The sequence below is a fragment of the Cydia strobilella genome, chromosome 9 (assembly GCF_947568885.1).
Source record: "Cydia strobilella chromosome 9, ilCydStro3.1, whole genome shotgun sequence".
Taxonomy (NCBI): Eukaryota; Metazoa; Arthropoda; class Insecta; order Lepidoptera; family Tortricidae; genus Cydia; species Cydia strobilella.
In genome coordinates this window covers 1,203,596-1,223,079 of record NC_086049.1, presented here as the reverse complement: position 1 = coordinate 1,223,079, position 19,484 = coordinate 1,203,596, and the positions used below count along the sequence as shown (strand labels likewise).

At 46.7% G+C, this 19,484-nt stretch overlaps 1 protein-coding gene across 1 annotated transcript in view; it reads right to left on the bottom strand.

The window, feature by feature from the left end:
• The window catches only part of LOC134743975 (uncharacterized), a 67,188-nt gene that overhangs the window by 40,258 nt on the left and 7,446 nt on the right, over positions 1 to 19,484 (bottom strand). The window contains exons 6-25 of the mRNA XM_063677606.1: positions 16,079 to 16,209; positions 11,798 to 11,991; positions 9,672 to 9,986; positions 9,288 to 9,572; positions 8,895 to 9,179; positions 8,685 to 8,786; positions 8,258 to 8,542; positions 8,039 to 8,149; positions 7,621 to 7,896; positions 7,228 to 7,512; positions 6,853 to 7,128; positions 6,643 to 6,753; positions 6,225 to 6,500; positions 5,841 to 6,116; positions 5,466 to 5,741; positions 5,265 to 5,366; positions 5,016 to 5,146; positions 2,910 to 3,124; positions 1,583 to 1,784; positions 671 to 835 (exon numbers count right to left, since the gene is read on the bottom strand). Coding sequence (XP_063533676.1) covers positions 671 to 835; positions 1,583 to 1,784; positions 2,910 to 3,124; positions 5,016 to 5,146; positions 5,265 to 5,366; positions 5,466 to 5,741; positions 5,841 to 6,116; positions 6,225 to 6,500; positions 6,643 to 6,753; positions 6,853 to 7,128; positions 7,228 to 7,512; positions 7,621 to 7,896; positions 8,039 to 8,149; positions 8,258 to 8,542; positions 8,685 to 8,786; positions 8,895 to 9,179; positions 9,288 to 9,572; positions 9,672 to 9,986; positions 11,798 to 11,991; positions 16,079 to 16,209 — 4,299 coding nt within the window. The remainder of the gene's footprint in view (positions 1 to 670; positions 836 to 1,582; positions 1,785 to 2,909; positions 3,125 to 5,015; positions 5,147 to 5,264; positions 5,367 to 5,465; positions 5,742 to 5,840; positions 6,117 to 6,224; positions 6,501 to 6,642; positions 6,754 to 6,852; positions 7,129 to 7,227; positions 7,513 to 7,620; positions 7,897 to 8,038; positions 8,150 to 8,257; positions 8,543 to 8,684; positions 8,787 to 8,894; positions 9,180 to 9,287; positions 9,573 to 9,671; positions 9,987 to 11,797; positions 11,992 to 16,078; positions 16,210 to 19,484) is intronic.

Below are 19,484 nucleotides of genomic sequence, written 5' to 3'. Positions count from 1 at the left end.
GTTATTAATAAACTTTCATTTTCATTTTCATTCATTTTCATTTACAAAAGCCTCATTAAAAATTAAAAGGTTAGGTGCGCGCACTTTAGAGTATGCTTCAAAGCGCCTTGGCTTTCAAAGATTGCATATACTTGAGAAATGAGGATAAACACGCAAAAGTTTAACGCAGACAGCATTGCAGTCCATAAATAAAACCGGCCAAGTGCGAGTCGGACTCGCGCACGAAGGGTTCCGTACCATTACGGAAAAAAACAGCAAAAAAATCACGTTTGTTGTATGGGAGCCCCATTTAAATATGTATATTATTCTGTTTTTAGTATTTGTTGTTATAGCGGCAACAGAAATACATCATCTGTGAAAATTTCAACTGTCTAGCTATCACGATTCATGAGATACAGCCTGGTGACAGACGGACAGCGAAGTCTTAGTAATAGGGTCCCGTTTTTACCCTTTCGGTACGGAACCCTAAAAAAATGTCTAGACATGCCAAGTGCAAAGTAAGTTAATATTTTTTATTGTGCACCATAAAGTAAAAAAAGAAACAGAAACATAAACCACAGACTGCAGACTTTTTAGGTTCCTGACAGTCGGAATAATTTATAATCTGTGGGTTTTAATTTTAACCTCATTGTTTTTTTTTAAAGCAAGTGACTAATTGAACGGGTCTTACGGGGCTCCAGCTTGTGAGGAGTGCACAATAGTGAGCTGTGTCAGATATGACGCATGGCTGTCATCGCTGTACGTGCTCTGGCTGCTGCTGAACGTCCGGGACACCTTCACGTGACGCAGGACAGTCAGGAAACCGGACAGCGCGAGGCGGCGGTGGGCAGAGTCCCTGGAAATGGGACAAACTAGTTTGGACGCAATGTATAGAATCGAGGGATAGTGCAAGATACAACAACGTTAGCACAAAGACTTTATGGTGTTCATCAGCAGTTGTTCCACTTCAACTAATGGTTTAAGCAAGAGTTAAATAAAGAATACTGAAATCATTTTTAGCATGCCTAAGAGCGTTTTCACATTGGTGTAGGATCCTACAGGCCGCGGGGGCGCCGTCTAGCGGTCACGCACACTATAACAAGCATTATGCCTACACATACGCACACTAACAAATATTATCGCTGCGATAGCTAACGGCGGGCTCCAACATGGCTGAATTTATCGAAAGCGCCTTTCCGATATCGGATGTCGGAAGGCGCCTATGACAAAAACAGCTGTAGGAGAGTGCCATTGATATTAACCCCCGCCTTTTTTGCGCTCTCTATCGTTTCTTAGCAATAATGATTTATTAAATGTATAAATAAATACAGAGAAACACATATTTCTTACATTTTACTTCCTTCCGACATCCGATATCGGATCGGACAATGTGAAAACGCTCTCATGATAATAGGATCATTAGGATTACGATTACGCTTTCAAACATTATTTGATAGCGTAATGTAGAAACTAAACTAAACACAGTCTAAGCCAGAGACATTTACAACGGTCGTGCATAAATAAGGTGGGAAGTACAATAAGAAAAGCTGAAATACTGACAACCTAAATTAAAAAGAATTTATGTTTGAACTGATCGAAATACCTAGAGTTGATCCCCTTCCTGCACACCATGAAGAGACAGTCCCTCGTCCGTGCACTGAAGTTAATGAGCGGATGTACGGCCTCTAATACGAGAGCGCAGCTCTTGAAGTCGGCCGAGGGTTTGCAGTTCTCCAATATGGCGCTTAGTTGGGAGCAGCGCTCGACGGAGACGGGGGTTAGTTTGCACAGGACGAAGAGGCAATCTGAAAAAGAGTTTTATGTACACTTGCACAGGATGGAAAAAATTAATGGGCCCTGGAGGGAAAGTGCCTTAAAACCTTAACTTAGCTTGGGCGATTATAACCCTAAAGGACTGGTTTTTCATAGTACCAAAGAGGATTATAATAAGAGAAAGCGGTACTGTCATAGTAAATTATGTAACCACAGTAAATTCACTGCCACTGCCATCTATCGACACACTTTAAAACTAAAAATGAAGATTTATAAAAATATGATAAAATGTATTTAAATATGGAAAAATGTTTTTTTATTTGCATTAATTATTTTTATGATTTTGACCCATTTTCTTACACTGATATGCGTTAAAATTGTTAAATAACAAACGAAACCGTCAGCGCCCTCTATACGAGAATAGGCCAAAGATAGTGGCGCCATCTGATCGAGAATAAAATTTTCGTGATTTTCGAAGCACGTTTTTTCCTTAGACTGTATCCATCTATTACGGAGTTATATCTATCTTTCATAGTACCTTCTCAAGACGTTTTTAAAGTACACAAGATTTGCTAGAGATAAAGCATTTCAAAATTTATAAAACAAATTAATTGAATTCATAGGCAGTGAGTTTGCACTTTAGTCTCAGGCGATGCCGTGATTCCTAAGGTCAAACAAAGCTGAGAGATCATATCGTGCCTAACTGCCTACCCCCCAAAAAGGCAACTGGAGTGTCTCAGTATGAGTTTGACGAGCGACCAGCAAGCGGCGTGGGGCCACGAGTGGATAGTAACAAGACGAGACGATCTCTTTGCGAATTATGTGCGCCTGGTACTTTTATAGTTAAAGTGAATAATATTATAGCCTTAAAACTGAAGTTTTCATACTCAAAATGAATTAAGATTACTAAAATATGACAAGAATGATATTTGAGTGCCGTTTTAAAGGCCGTAACACACCGTCGCACCGCACCAAGGTTATTGTGCGACGTATCGATAAGTAAGAGCGAGAAAGCGATATCTCTTTCTCGCTCTTACTAATGGGTGCGTCGCACAATGACCTTGGTGCGGTGCGATGGTGTGTTACGGCCTTAAGAATAAATGCATCATCAATAACATGATGTTTGGTACACTATTTTGTGTGTATTCTAGTGTTACCTGCGTACTGTCTCTGTGGACTGTCCGTGTTCAATCTGTCGGCCAACGTGGCCAGTATATGTGGGGCAGTCTCGGGCTGCGCCTTGCTCAGCCTCGCCAGTATGAGTTTGGCGAGCGACCAGCAGGAGGCGGCGTGGGGCTTGCCGCGAGCGGTGGACAGCAGGGAGAATGCCAGGCTGATGAGGCCTAGCACGGTGAGTTGGCGATGGCTGGCACTAGTAACAGATACGTATAAGTATAAAATATATACATATATAATTATGGGACAAATCTTACACAAATCGACTTAGGTCTTAGCCCTACAGGAAGCTCAATGATTCTTGTGTAATGGGTACTAGACGAGAATATTACACAGTGGCTAAAAACCGGCCAAGTGCGAGTCTGACTCGCGCACGAAGGGTTCCGTACCATCAAAAAATCAGGTTTGTTGTATGGGAGCCCACTTAGAATAGAATAGAATATCATTTATTTCAGTATAAGTACACAGTTATACAATATATACAAAGAAAGAAAGAGAAAAAAAAAGGCCTTATAACTAACTTGTACACTGTATATAATTACACTGAAAAAGGTGAACACTCAACATAATGAGGAGCGTACTTGCGCGCAGCTACCAACTACAGTAAAGTTACTAAGATAACTATAACAATTAATTATTACGACAATAAACAACAAAGCGGCAATGAAGCAGTTGACATCAAATAATAGTATGATTAGCATGGTCTAGAAAATACATACATGTATATATATATAGAATAATATAAATAGTCATAGTACCTAAGATTCGTAATGACTTCACTCTGACACTACTTTTTGCTTGGAGAGAAGATAACTCTTTAGTTTTACTTTAAAAGACTGCAAAGAAGTTAGTTTCTTAAAAGGTGGTGGCAGGTTGTACCAGCATTTTGTGGCGGTGTACTTAAAACTGCCACGAAATGCTGCAGTTTTGTATTTGGGACACATGAGAAGAACAGATAATCTCTAGCGCTGCAAAAACCGGAGCTTCTCATGCAGGTAACGAGGTGCTTGAAATTTCACAATCCCGAACAGTAGGCAAGCAAAGTGGATAGAGCGCCTAGATTCCATGTTAATTAGGTCGCTTCTGTTAAGATATGGAGTTACGCTTAAATATTTATTTTATTATGTTTTTTACCCTTTGGGTACGGAACCCTAATAGGTGCATTCCCGTTGCCAGGGAGGTTTTGGAATTATACTGAGCAACTTTTACTATGTGACCAACCACGAATTCGCGAAAAAAAAATTTGGCCGTTTTATACATTTTGGCTGGTCCATTTTCCAGGAAGGAAGGGTAAATTTCGCGATTTCGTAGTTGGTCCCATAGTAAAAGTTGCTCAGTATAATCCCAAAACCTCCCTGGCACCGGGAATGCACTTATTTTTTAGTCAACCGGTATATGTATAACAAATTCATAGATAACTGAGGGACATCGGATAAAATAAAATGATTATATCGCGTACAACGTCATCGGGGGACGGGTGGACCGCGAACTCTCGAAAGGGTTCGAAACGTCAGGATGTATTTTAAATTTTATTATACGCGATATAATCCGTTTAAAGTTTTATTTAAGGAAAATATAATACAGTATAGGTCAGGGATGTTGCGGATGCCGATTTTTTGACATCCGCAGTGGCGGATGCGGATTTTTAAAGGCTCACATCCGCGGATGCGGATGCGGATGTCGAGATTAGGCACATAAAAAATGACAAATATTACACTTTAGTAATTTTTATTTAAAAAAAAAACGAAAGCATTAGTATTTGAATAAAATTCTTGTTGCCCCACAATCGCATTACTATACTAAAGTCCAAATAAAACAAACTTTTCACTTCTTGTCGCTGTCCGTCATAGGCTAAAGTGCTCGATCGACGAATCACAAAAACGAAACGAGATTCCTATTGGCTAATGACGAAATTACTTAGCACTTACGGCGCCGCTAAGACGTTTTGTGTACCTACCTGTTCGACATCCGCATCCGCATTAAGCTCCGCATCGATTTTATGCGGATGCGGATGTTGAAATAATGCGTAAGTTCCGCGGTTGCGGATGCGGATGCGAATATTCGCAACATCCCTGGTATAGGTGTACCTTTCAGTAGTGAGCGCCCGCAGCACGGCGGCGGCGGCGGCGGCGCGCGGCAGCACGGCGCGTGCGCCCGCGCACCGGCGCCGCACCGCGCACTCCCACTCCCGGGATAATATAATACAGTATAGGTGTACCTTTCAGTAGTGAGCGCCCGCAGCACGGCGGCGGCGGCGGCGGCGCGCGGCAGCACGGCGCGTGCGCCCGCGCACCGGCGCCGCACCGCGCACTCCCACTCCCGGGATAATATAATACAGTATAGGTGTACCTTTCAGTAGTGAGCGCCCGCAGCACGGCGGCGGCGCGCGGCAGCACGGCGCGTGCGCCCGCGCACCGGCGCCGCACCGCGCACTCCCACTCCCGGGATAATATAATACAGTATAGGTGTACCTTTCAGTAGTGAGCGCCCGCAGCACGGCGGCGGCGCGCGGCAGCACGGCGCGTGCGCCCGCGCACCGGCGCCGCACCGCGCACTCCCACTCCCGGGATAATATAATACAGTATAGGTGTACCTTTCAGTAGTGAGCGCCCGCAGCACGGCGGCGGCGGCGGCGGCGCGCGGCAGCACGGCGCGTGCGCCCGCGCACCGGCGCCGCACCGCGCACTCCCACTCCCGGGATAATATAATACAGTATAGGTGTACCTTTCAGTAGTGAGCGCCCGCAGCACGGCGGCGGCGCGCGGCAGCACGGCGCGTGCGCCCGCGCACCGGCGCCGCACCGCGCACTCCCACTCCCGGGATAATATAATACAGTATAGGTGTACCTTTCAGTAGTGAGCGCCCGCAGCACGGCGGCGGCGCGCGGCAGCACGGCGCGTGCGCCCGCGCACCGGCGCCGCACCGCGCACTCCCACTCCCGGGATAATATAATACAGTATAGGTGTACCTTTCAGTAGTGAGCGCCCGCAGCACGGCGGCGGCGCGCGGCAGCACGGCGCGTGCGCCCGCGCACCGGCGCCGCACCGCGCACTCCCACTCCCGGGATAATATAATACAGTATAGGTGTACCTTTCAGTAGTGAGCGCCCGCAGCACGGCGGCGGCGGCGGCGGCGCGCGGCAGCACGGCGCGTGCGCCCGCGCACCGGCGCCGCACCGCGCACTCCCACTCCCGGGATAATATAATACAGTATAGGTGTACCTTTCAGTAGTGAGCGCCCGCAGCACGGCGGCGGCGGCGGCGGCGCGCGGCAGCACGGCGCGTGCGCCCGCGCACCGGCGCCGCACCGCGCACTCCCACTCCCGGGATAATATAATACAGTATAGGTGTACCTTTCAGTAGTGAGCGCCCGCAGCACGGCGGCGGCGCGCGGCAGCACGGCGCGTGCGCCCGCGCACCGGCGCCGCACCGCGCACTCCCACTCCCGGGATAATATAATACAGTATAGGTGTACCTTTCAGTAGTGAGCGCCCGCAGCACGGCGGCGGCGGCGGCGGCGCGCGGCAGCACGGCGCGTGCGCCCGCGCACCGGCGCCGCACCGCGCACTCCCACTCCCGGGATAATATAATACAGTATAGGTGTACCTTTCAGTAGTGAGCGCCCGCAGCACGGCGGCGGCGCGCGGCAGCACGGCGCGTGCGCCCGCGCACCGGCGCCGCACCGCGCACTCCCACTCCCGGGATAATATAATACAGTATAGGTGTACCTTTCAGTAGTGAGCGCCCGCAGCACGGCGGCGGCGGCGGCGGCGCGCGGCAGCACGGCGCGTGCGCCCGCGCACCGGCGCCGCACCGCGCACTCCCACTCCCGGGATAATATAATACAGTATAGGTGTACCTTTCAGTAGTGAGCGCCCGCAGCACGGCGGCGGCGCGCGGCAGCACGGCGCGTGCGCCCGCGCACCGGCGCCGCACCGCGCACTCCCACTCCCGGGATAATATAATACAGTATAGGTGTACCTTTCAGTAGTGAGCGCCCGCAGCACGGCGGCGGCGGCGGCGGCGCGCGGCAGCACGGCGCGTGCGCCCGCGCACCGGCGCCGCACCGCGCACTCCCACTCCCGGGATAATATAATACAGTATAGGTGTACCTTTCAGTAGTGAGCGCCCGCAGCACGGCGGCGGCGCGCGGCAGCACGGCGCGTGCGCCCGCGCACCGGCGCCGCACCGCGCACTCCCACTCCCGGGATAATATAATACAGTATAGGTGTACCTTTCAGTAGTGAGCGCCCGCAGCACGGCGGCGGCGCGCGGCAGCACGGCGCGTGCGCCCGCGCACCGGCGCCGCACCGCGCACTCCCACTCCCGGGATAATATAATACAGTATAGGTGTACCTTTCAGTAGTGAGCGCCCGCAGCACGGCGGCGGCGGCGGCGGCGCGCGGCAGCACGGCGCGTGCGCCCGCGCACCGGCGCCGCACCGCGCACTCCCACTCCCGGGATAATATAATACAGTATAGGTGTACCTTTCAGTAGTGAGCGCCCGCAGCACGGCGGCGGCGGCGGCGGCGCGCGGCAGCACGGCGCGTGCGCCCGCGCACCGGCGCCGCACCGCGCACTCCGACTCGAGGGATAATATAATACAGTATAGGTGTACCTTTCAGTAGTGAGCGCCCGCAGCACGGCGGCGGCGGCGGCGGCGCGCGGCAGCACGGCGCGTGCGCCCGCGCACCGGCGCCGCACCGCGCACTCCCACTCCCGGGATAATATAATACAGTATAGGTGTACCTTTCAGTAGTGAGCGCCCGCAGCACGGCGGCGGCGGCGGCGGCGCGCGGCAGCACGGCGCGTGCGCCCGCGCACCGGCGCCGCACCGCGCACTCCCACTCCCGGGATAATATAATACAGTATAGGTGTACCTTTCAGTAGTGAGCGCCCGCAGCACGGCGGCGGCGCGCGGCAGCACGGCGCGTGCGCCCGCGCACCGGCGCCGCACCGCGCACTCCCACTCCCGGGATAATATAATACAGTATAGGTGTACCTTTCAGTAGTGAGCGCCCGCAGCACGGCGGCGGCGCGCGGCAGCACGGCGCGTGCGCCCGCGCACCGGCGCCGCACCGCGCACTCCCACTCCCGGGATAATATAATACAGTATAGGTGTACCTTTCAGTAGTGAGCGCCCGCAGCACGGCGGCGGCGGCGGCGGCGCGCGGCAGCACGGCGCGTGCGCCCGCGCACCGGCGCCGCACCGCGCACTCCCACTCCCGGGATAATATAATACAGTATAGGTGTACCTTTCAGTAGTGAGCGCCCGCAGCACGGCGGCGGCGGCGGCGGCGCGCGGCAGCACGGCGCGTGCGCCCGCGCACCGGCGCCGCACCGCGCACTCCGACTCGAGGGATAATATAATACAGTATAGGTGTACCTTTCAGTAGTGAGCGCCCGCAGCACGGCGGCGGCGGCGGCGGCGCGCGGCAGCACGGCGCGTGCGCCCGCGCACCGGCGCCGCACCGCGCACTCCCACTCCCGGGATAATATAATACAGTATAGGTGTACCTTTCAGTAGTGAGCGCCCGCAGCACGGCGGCGGCGGCGGCGGCGCGCGGCAGCACGGCGCGTGCGCCCGCGCACCGGCGCCGCACCGCGCACTCCCACTCCCGGGATAATATAATACAGTATAGGTGTACCTTTCAGTAGTGAGCGCCCGCAGCACGGCGGCGGCGCGCGGCAGCACGGCGCGTGCGCCCGCGCACCGGCGCCGCACCGCGCACTCCCACTCCCGGGATAATATAATACAGTATAGGTGTACCTTTCAGTAGTGAGCGCCCGCAGCACGGCGGCGGCGCGCGGCAGCACGGCGCGTGCGCCCGCGCACCGGCGCCGCACCGCGCACTCCCACTCCCGGGATAATATAATACAGTATAGGTGTACCTTTCAGTAGTGAGCGCCCGCAGCACGGCGGCGGCGGCGGCGGCGCGCGGCAGCACGGCGCGTGCGCCCGCGCACCGGCGCCGCACCGCGCACTCCCACTCCCGGGATAATATAATACAGTATAGGTGTACCTTTCAGTAGTGAGCGCCCGCAGCACGGCGGCGGCGGCGGCGGCGCGCGGCAGCACGGCGCGTGCGCCCGCGCACCGGCGCCGCACCGCGCACTCCCACTCCCGGGATAATATAATACAGTATAGGTGTACCTTTCAGTAGTGAGCGCCCGCAGCACGGCGGCGGCGGCGGCGGCGCGCGGCAGCACGGCGCGTGCGCCCGCGCACCGGCGCCGCACCGCGCACTCCCACTCCCGGGATAATATAATACAGTATAGGTGTACCTTTCAGTAGTGAGCGCCCGCAGCACGGCGGCGGCGGCGGCGGCGCGCGGCAGCACGGCGCGTGCGCCCGCGCACCGGCGCCGCACCGCGCACTCCCACTCCCGGGATAATATAATACAGTATAGGTGTACCTTTCAGTAGTGAGCGCCCGCAGCACGGCGGCGGCGGCGGCGGCGCGCGGCAGCACGGCGCGTGCGCCCGCGCACCGGCGCCGCACCGCGCACTCCCACTCCCGGGATAATATAATACAGTATAGGTGTACCTTTCAGTAGTGAGCGCCCGCAGCACGGCGGCGGCGGCGGCGGCGCGCGGCAGCACGGCGCGTGCGCCCGCGCACCGGCGCCGCACCGCGCACTCCCACTCCCGGGATAATATAATACAGTATAGGTGTACCTTTCAGTAGTGAGCGCCCGCAGCACGGCGGCGGCGCGCGGCAGCACGGCGCGTGCGCCCGCGCACCGGCGCCGCACCGCGCACTCCCACTCCCGGGATAATATAATACAGTATAGGTGTACCTTTCAGTAGTGAGCGCCCGCAGCACGGCGGCGGCGGCGGCGGCGCGCGGCAGCACGGCGCGTGCGCCCGCGCACCGGCGCCGCACCGCGCACTCCCACTCCCGGGATAATATAATACAGTATAGGTGTACCTTTCAGTAGTGAGCGCCCGCAGCACGGCGGCGGCGGCGGCGGCGCGCGGCAACACGGCGCGTGCGCCCGCGCACCGGCGCCGCACCGCGCACTCCGACTCGAGGGATAATATCCCGGCTTTCATTACCTGCACATTTTTCCATTTCATTTTATTTCACAACGAAGTCCTTTATTCCAATTAGGCAAATCAATAAAAAAACTAAAATTACAAATAACAATAAAATTTTAACAACCCTTTTCCGGACCGCACCAAACTACAAAGTATTCCCAAAAAAATGAAATAGTATTTTATACAATCGTGATATAATACTTTAATACTTTTCAGTCGAGTACCGTGTTCAAGCAACAAAGCTGGCTGAAGGCTTAAGTAAGGTACGAGAGTTATTAGTGAGATAACTAGGCTTCAATAGTTATTTGTGCAACAAGAGAGGAAAGTTGGTTTTTCTTGCGAGTGTTTATTTTGAGTCCAGAGAAAGCGAAAGATTCTAAAATTGAATCACGAGGAAGCGAGTGATTCTAATTCAGAATCTTGAGCATAGCGAGGGACTCAAAAACACGAGATGTAAAATAACTTTGCTCTCGTGTTGCACATATAAAAAATAACTGTATATTCTTTATTAAAATAAGGGTGATTTTTTTTTTTTTTTTTGCAAGCAACCCGATAGTAAGTACTTGTAATCTTAGTAAATTAAATCTAAGTAAGTTAAAAGTATAAGTATAAGTCTTTTCTCTTTTTTATACATTTATATACTATTGTATTAGTAGGTATACTATTGTTTTGATTATGTACAACTACTAGGCACTACAAGTTTGCACTATTTATCATTACTTTTTAATTGTACCTCGATATGTCAATTAGGAAACTATAGGTCTATAAAAAATCAATTTGTAGCTATTAGCTAAGTTGCTTATGTTTATTTTAAGACTGTTTCTCAATAAAAAATAAAAAAAATAAAAAAATATATATATATAATTTTTCACCACAGTAGTGAGAACATATTAAAGGTTAAAATGTATTTCGAATTACACAGAATAATACAGAGAAAAAAAAACAATTTATAATAGAAGTATGAAGTGGCAATTCATGGCCTTAACTAAATTAAAAAGCTAATTTGTTTCATGGAGTTCACTTCCTGGAGTGACGAAACTAGGCTTGTTCGAGCTGCTGAGGTGAAAAATCAATTTATTTCATAATGTCCACCGCAGGCAAGACGGATAGCCTTAATTCATACAAATAAAAGGTTTTGATCCAATAGGATTTTAAGGTGTATGATAACAACTTTGGAGTTGGGGATAACAGCTGGAAATAACCTCGAACGAATCAGATCGTACGTAATACGCATTCAACACTCTCAAGCCTCTTTTATAAATAAACTAGCGACCCGCTCCGGCTTCGCACGGGTAGTCGGGGTAGTTCAACTAATTTACACAAAATCTTTACAAATTATACATATAAACCTACCTCTTCAATCACTCTATCTATTAAAAAAAAACGCATCATAATCCGTTGCGTAGTTTTAAAGATCTAAGCATACATAGGGACAGACAGACGGACAGAGAGCGGAAAGCGACTTCGTTTTATACTATGTAGTGATATAATATCCACTGCCCTTAAGTGTGTTTTAAAAATAAGTTTTTGGCAAAATTTCATTATTGATACAAGCTTTTATCGCTGACTGTACTTGTCTTTCTATGTATATTCTAACGACCCAAACACAATTAGTTTGAGCTGTTTTATCACAGAGTTCCCATGGCCACCTCCTGTCTCCATCATCAATTCACCTCCATGTCAACATAATACATATTGCATTATCATCCGATTTACATTTCAGCGCAAAATTTCAGCTCAATCAGGAATCGGGAAGTGAGTCAAATTTAGCTTCCAAGATTTGACCCACACTAACTAACTAACATACATACTATAAATATGATACTTACGTCTAAACACAGAGCCCTGCAGTCGCTCTCCGCACACAGGGCTAAAGCCAGGTCCAGTAGGAACGGTGCCCGGAGCAGCTGCGACCGAGGCCAGCCCCGGAGCACCTTGCACAACTGGGGCTTGTCCGTGCCCTCCATTATGTGGTAGATGCAGGTAGAGAGGCAGCGGCTTACTTCTGCTGGGCTGTGGGGTACTGGGAAAATTAAACGCATATCAAATAACAATTCAACTACAGTTACAACATCAAATCCTCATCAAAATTCTCAACAAATAATCCAAGAAATCAATATCATAAACTGCGCATACTACACCTCAATGCGCAAGGACTCAAAGGTAAATTCCTCGAACTAAAGTCCCTTGTCGACCGTCATAAACCCCACATAATTGTTGTCAACGAGTGCCGCGTAGATTTTTCTAAAATCCGCATGAATCTTCAGAACTATGACAAGATCACTCACTCGATCGCATCACATCTAACTACAGCTATGTATGTGATGCGTGGACTGCGATGGAGCCAGACCGACGTAACACCGGGAACTGAAGAAAGCGACCGTATTATCGAAGGTGTCGCTATCAATCTTGTTTACGATCATCTGACGGGAGAATCTTTAAAAATTAAGGGAATATATATACCGCACAGATCAGAGCACATCGATGCCGCAACGCTTAATGATGAACTGGAAGATATCATAACTGAATCTCCAAACATCACCATCGGAGACCTAAACCTTAAAATCACCACACTCAACCAGACCAGAGACGAGGGAGCTGGAGTACTTATTCGCGACCTCTGTAACTCTGACGTCTGCACCATAGACCACACGGGTCTACCCTCAAGACCCAACAGTGCAGGCTACGGCATTCTCGATGCAGCCATTTTCTCGTATGATGCGCAAGCCTTCGACACCATAACATGCAAACAAACAACATCGGTTGGCTCAGATCACATGCCTTGGCTACTGAACCTACAGGTATTAGTGGATAGAGAGAAAACTCTGGTAAGAAACACCCGCGATATTGCAAACAACGATCAAATTAGACAACAATTCCAGCAAACCTTATGGAATAAAACTTCACACCTGCCAAAAAAAATAACATCCGACGAAGAATGCGAGAAATATATACGTCAACTAGAAAAATCCCTTACCGAAACTCTGGATGTGTATGCGCCACTACATGAAAACAATAGAAGAGATCATCTCCGAGAGGAAATCAATAAATTGATCGATGAAAGAAATAAAGCAAAGAATAAAGCGTGGCGTTTACGCTTCAATCAAAACAGAGTAAGCGAACAAAGAAGAACGTACAATCATCTGAAACGCCTGGTTCAACAAGCACTTGTGGAATATAATAACGAGAAATGGACACGGTTGATAAACGATCCACAGAACAATAGAGACCAGATGTGGCGAATCCAACGCAACCTGAAGGCTCCGGTACAGAGACTACCCCACATCGAGGGCTGCAACAGCGAGATTGAAACCATTGACGCTCTAGTCGACGCAGCAATCATCACAGAAGCCGAGATAAGTAGCGAAGATAAGAGCACAGAGAAGACCACACCGTTCCAGCCTTTAGACCCTACCTCTATAGATGAAATCAGACACGCGCTCAGACGTTTTAAGAATAAAAAGGCACCTGGCCCGGATAAAATTAAAGCGGATGCCCTCAAACTCGGAGGCGACCCATTCCTCATCAGGTACAAAGTTATAGCTGATTACCTATTACTGACAGGGTATTATCCTAATAGATGGAAAATCGGGGAGTGCATCTTCCTACATAAAACAGGAAAGAATCATCGGGAGGCCAAATCGTACCGACCCATCACTCTGCTAAATATCATGGGCAAACTACATGAACGCCTGCTCCTATCGCGTTTGCGTCAGACGGCCGATAAGCTCCAACCACCATTCCAACATGGCTTTACCAAGAACAGAGGTACAGGTACACAAATTCTTCGCACTGGCAAGTTCATAACAGATGTACTGGAAGCTAAAGAGAGCGTGGCCATGGTGTCAACAGATCTCTCGAAGGCCTTCGACTCCATAAATCACGAAGGTTTAATGAAAAAGCTTCAAACAGCTGATGTCTCAAACAACATCATCAAACTAATAGAGAATTACCTGATTGGTCGCAAAACCTACGGACGCTTCAGAACTACCAGCGGAGACGAGAAAACTGTGCCACACGGAGTCCCCCAAGGTTCCATCCTAGGCCCGGTTATCTTTAACCTGTACGTACACGACATTTGGGATAAACGGGATCACATTCGTGGACTAAAGCTCTCCCAATACGCCGATGACTTGTGCATCCTCAACAGATCTCCTGACCCAAACTGCGCCACACGCCGCGCGGGCTGGGCCGCCGAAACCATTATTAATTACTATGCTCGCTGGGGGCTAAAATGCAACGTAGACAAAACGGAGTGTGCCATGTTCACTCACAAGAGAAACTACCGCAGTACCATCCGTATAAAAAACGAGGATCTCAACTACAAAAAAACTATAAAATATCTAGGCGTACATCTAGACAAGACCATGACCATGGGCAAACAGACGGACTACATAGTGCAGAAGGCGAGACGAGCACGAAGCGCGTTAGGCCCTATCATAGGCTGGCACGCCAAGACAGATCTGACTGTGAAGCTCGCCGTCATTCAGGCCTGCATACTTCCTATACTGGATTATGGTGTGGTACAACTACTTTCACGCTACAGTAAGAGCAACTTACTAAAAATTGAACGCCAGTATCGAATGGCTCTCAAGACCGCCGGGCAGTTCCCAAGGCGTCTAGAAACCTCAATACTCTGGGATATGCTAGACTGGGATCCATGGCACCTTCGTGCACAAGACCTAAACGAGGATATGCTTCGCCGACTTCGCGAAATGCATATCGAGGATCTTGACACCCCTGGTGACGTCTACATCGGACACGGACAGTACAACCCCCTTATAACTAACACTAGACTAGGCGAAATAAGCTATGTACCAAAAAATGACAGGAGTCGGCTACTCAGCAAGCGAACAACCGCTCCACGTCCCCATAGATTGTAATTAGCTTTAAGTAGGATAAGCCAACATTCAACAACACTTTAAATTTACATAAATTTACTTTGTACATACACTAACAAGTATACAGCACACACTACTTGACACTTATACAGATCTCTCAGACAAACATAAGTAGATCGTAAGTAGCTGACACACCCACACAGGCCGAATACACCACCGCCCTGTTGGACAGAATGTAACACACGAACTAGGGAAATAAACATCTTTCTATTCTATTCTATTCTATCAAATAACTACTAAATTTAAAATAAACCTTACACATTATGCCAAAAAGATCAATTTTATAAAATGCCCTACATCATTTTGGAAAAGAGCTGATACTCTTCAAACTGCTGGATTTCTTTCAATAATAGCTAATAACTACTGAAAACAAACTCGCTTTTACGTAAATAAAACCGCATCGAAATCGGACACGTAAACAGACAGACATTGAAACGAAAAAATGAAAATGAAAAATGATTTATTTGTGTATCAAAAATGCAGCTTATTACATAGTAGAATTACATTTTGAGGAGTATTCTATTGTTAGACAGCCTAGGAATAGTGTCCTGAGCCCTAAACTAGGTAAACCTGTCTTATAGGGATCAGGGAATAAACCACCGCCAGTTCTAGCAATGCAGCAAGCATTGGTGTCAAACATATAACCCCTCTTTTTGCGTCGCCGTGTCTAACACAAAAGCTGTCATCCACGCGCCACGTCAACGAAGTGTCAAAACTAAAATTGAACTTTATGCATATGCACGTAGGTCTATGTTGCTCTGTGGTCTATGACCGATTAATTCTTTGGCGTTGAACCTACGGTGCGTATATATCGGTCATTGGCATCAAAAAGGTTAAAAATTGCTACAACCTGCGTCTTTATCAGCATAGGAGTTCAACAATTTCAACTGCATTTTCATCTCAGGAGTAGATTTTTTGTAATCGGTCAAGTGCGAGTCAAAATCGTGTCCTGAGGATTTTATACAGATTTATTTTTCCTATAGCTTTGAACCATTATAAAAATAAAAATATACAAAAAAAAAACTTATATGGGGATCCCTTTGTACTAAGTTATATTATTATACATTTTATAATTGAGTAGGTATACATTTCAACTATTAATAGGGTTCTTGAGATACAGTCCTGTGACAGATGGACAGTAGAGGCAGTATTAGGGTTCCGTTTGCTCACCCTTTGGGTACGGAACCCTAATAAAAAAATAAAAATTACCAATATCCTCAATATCCATGGTAGTAGCTTCCGAATCAGGTGTGGGAGGAGCCAGTTTGCTATACAACTGGGCACTGAAGTAGTGCCCTAGGTGAGATAGCACTATGTCGAAATCTTGCGTTTTGCATAGCCTGTAAATAATCAAATTGATCTTCATGTAATATACAAATCATCTGCTATAAACATATTAACAAGACTGTACCACAGATTATATAATACTGTACTGTACAGTCAAGTATAAAAATATACCCATATTTTTATCACCCATATTTTAGCACACATCATACTCAAAAATATGTCTCATAGCACTTATGTCAGCAAAGTAAGAACTATGGGATGCGATAGCAGAGGACGCTTGTTCGATTCCAGCCTGGGGCACTGGAGGCCTTGGTCACTTTTTCTTAGTAAATATTTTCTGAAAATATTTTAATTTGTTATAATACTTCTAATAAGTATGGGACATATTCTTGAGTAAGTTGTATAAACCCATATTTTTACACTTGACTGCAAATAGACAATTTTAAGATTATATATTTTTGCAGTAATGTTCGATAGAAAATTAGAAACGGACTTGAGCCTTGTCAGTCTAAATTTACAAACTATAAACTTAATATTACAATTCGCGCCAGTAAATAGGGAGTGTCTATCTATGCTGTTACACGTTCAGGAAAGCTTCCTAGTTTTTACCTGTTATCAGAAAATCAGCGCTGGAAGTCACCAGCATCATGCTGAGCTGAGATGAGACCATTTTTAGACCGGTCACCACAGTTCAAAATGTATGAGAAATCTACATTAATTCTCACATTAGAGATTTTTTGAGATGTGATTACCTATGTTACAAATAATATATTTTGAAAAAAATCTCCACAAAATATGTCAATTTTTTTTTATAAATCCAAATTATTACTAAAATAGAAAAATAAACCAAAACATCAATCCCCACACTAGAGATTTTCTAATATGCTGTTCTCAAGCATATACTCATTAAGTATTTATATTTTCTTCCAGCTTGACACAGAAACCTGCCCCCAATAACTTTCTTTATTAAAAAATTTTTTTACATAAAAATAACAACTAATGTGTACATAAAAATTTCATGTTCATTAAGCTCTTTATATTTACTATATTCTACAAAAAAATCTCTAACGTAAATGAATCCGTTTAATTACTATTAACCATTTTTGTTTCGATTTTTTTTTGTTGCTTTTAGAAAATGGACACGACGTTTGTTTCACCTTCATAAATTTCTTACTCATGTTAGTGTAATAACAAAAAAATTCTCACGTATATGTAATATTGTATGGACTACAACCATAATTATTACGACGTCCAAGTAATTTAAATTACCCACGCAGACACTATCTGACGGGTACTGATTCACTGTAGAGAACGTTTGATCGACTTCCATATCTCCGTCTCACTTCAATGTTCGCGTTAAACGATCGGTCCGCTTGAACTGCCGAGAGTTCGCGATGCGGTCGACCGTTAATTCTCCCATGACTAACTTACCCAGTTTCATCGGTACGCGTAACGATTGTTTACGCATGTTTAATTTTGATTGCGCGCTTACTTAACACACCTCAGACAAAGCTCCGATAAAACGCGCAATGCATACATTGCGGCATATATCTCACGTATGTCAGCTATGAGGCTATGACATAGCAATGACAAACAGTGGCAGTTAGTGCCAAATTAGAATACAGACTTTTCTACCAATCATAAAGTTTAGTGCAAAGAGAATTTTAAACTCCTTAGTGAAAACCTCACGGTTTGTGCGAAATTGAGCGTTAAGCTTTGCTATGCTAATAAAGATGATGGTGTGATTTACGGAAATTAATAATAGATATAATTTATTTTATTGTATAATACATTCCCGTTTCATTTACACCCAATATTATATCTTTTTCCGTAATCAAATGCGTTTATAATTACTGTAACCGTCTGTGTAGTGTACCATAATATACGCGATGGTTTGTCCTCCGGGCCCAAAATCGATGATCCCCTTTGATTATTTATTTTAAATGAACGTCAAAATCCAGACAGGAAATTTGATTTTGACATTTACGGCTACTGCCGTAGCAGTCGACAGCAATGTCGTGCTTCAATATTGCTGCAGTCGACTGCATTGCTGCAGAAAACGTGAAAAAGGTCATTCAATTCAATGGGTAGTAGTTATAAGATGAAATGACGCAATAATGAAACTTTAGTAAATTAACAATATTATATTAAATCATTATTACATACTATTTTACTCGCACTAAAAGGTTTACTACCAACATGTACTATTTATTTCATTTGAGCACCAAGAAGTATGTTGGTATGTAGCATTGAAATGTACTATTTATTTCATTTGAGCACCAAGAAGTATTTCGATGCTAGTGCGGAAAGTATGTCATTACTTCACGAGTACCGAGATAGGTATCTTGGCAAGACTCGGGACGAGTGAAGAATGACATTTCCGCACGTGTATCGAACGACGTTTTTTAACACAGTTGCGAAAAAATAATAAAAACAACAAGTGAGGAATAAAAACAACAAGTAAGGAATAAAAACTTTGGAAACTTAAAACGCCGCTTAGTAAGAAAAACGCCTCCTTTTTGACAGGCGTTTCGGCAGCTATTCCTGTAAAGTGATATTTTCCAGAATGAACAATAAATGGGCTACATTGTCCATTTTTTTATTTAGTGCAAATCGCCACACTGTAATTGTAACAGGGAAAATTGTCACAAAAAATTACATAACATTTAAATTTTTTGTAAACAACTCATTTTTTTTGTATGGAAAGGTCTAATAATTATTTCAAAAATGAATTCCTCGTTCCTAAATTATACGAAAATGATATATAAGTTGCCCTAGTTGCTAAGAACAGGAAGAAATATAGCATAGATTGGACTTGGGGAGCCGACCCTTTCACCCCCCTTTTGGGGGGCGTTACGATCTCGTGGCTACCGGGCTGAATCAATTTTATTTGCCCTAAGGAACAATCAATCGTGCCAAGCGGCATCGCTTGAGACAAAAGTGCATACTCAATGCGCTTACTTACCACTATAATTTATTAATTAAATTAATGGGCCCTGGAGGGAAATTCTCTGAAAACCTTAAGTTAGCTCATTTTACTTAAAGGAAACATTTTATTTAAAAAAAAAAACTGCATTGAAAGGTTTTTTTTTTCAATTTTGCTTGTCTAAAAATATTCTTGAGTACTAAATATTCGATTTTATGGAAATTTTGTACGACAGAGGAGTGTAAGATCTAATGTTTCTTGAAGAAATGTTATCATTAACATAAACTGTATCGACTAGTAGAATAAAATAGGGAGTGTTTATTGTTTGCAATTTTTAGTCGGTTCGATTCCCAGGCGAGACAAGCCAATTTCAAAAAACCTTTGAATGCAGTTTTGTTTCTT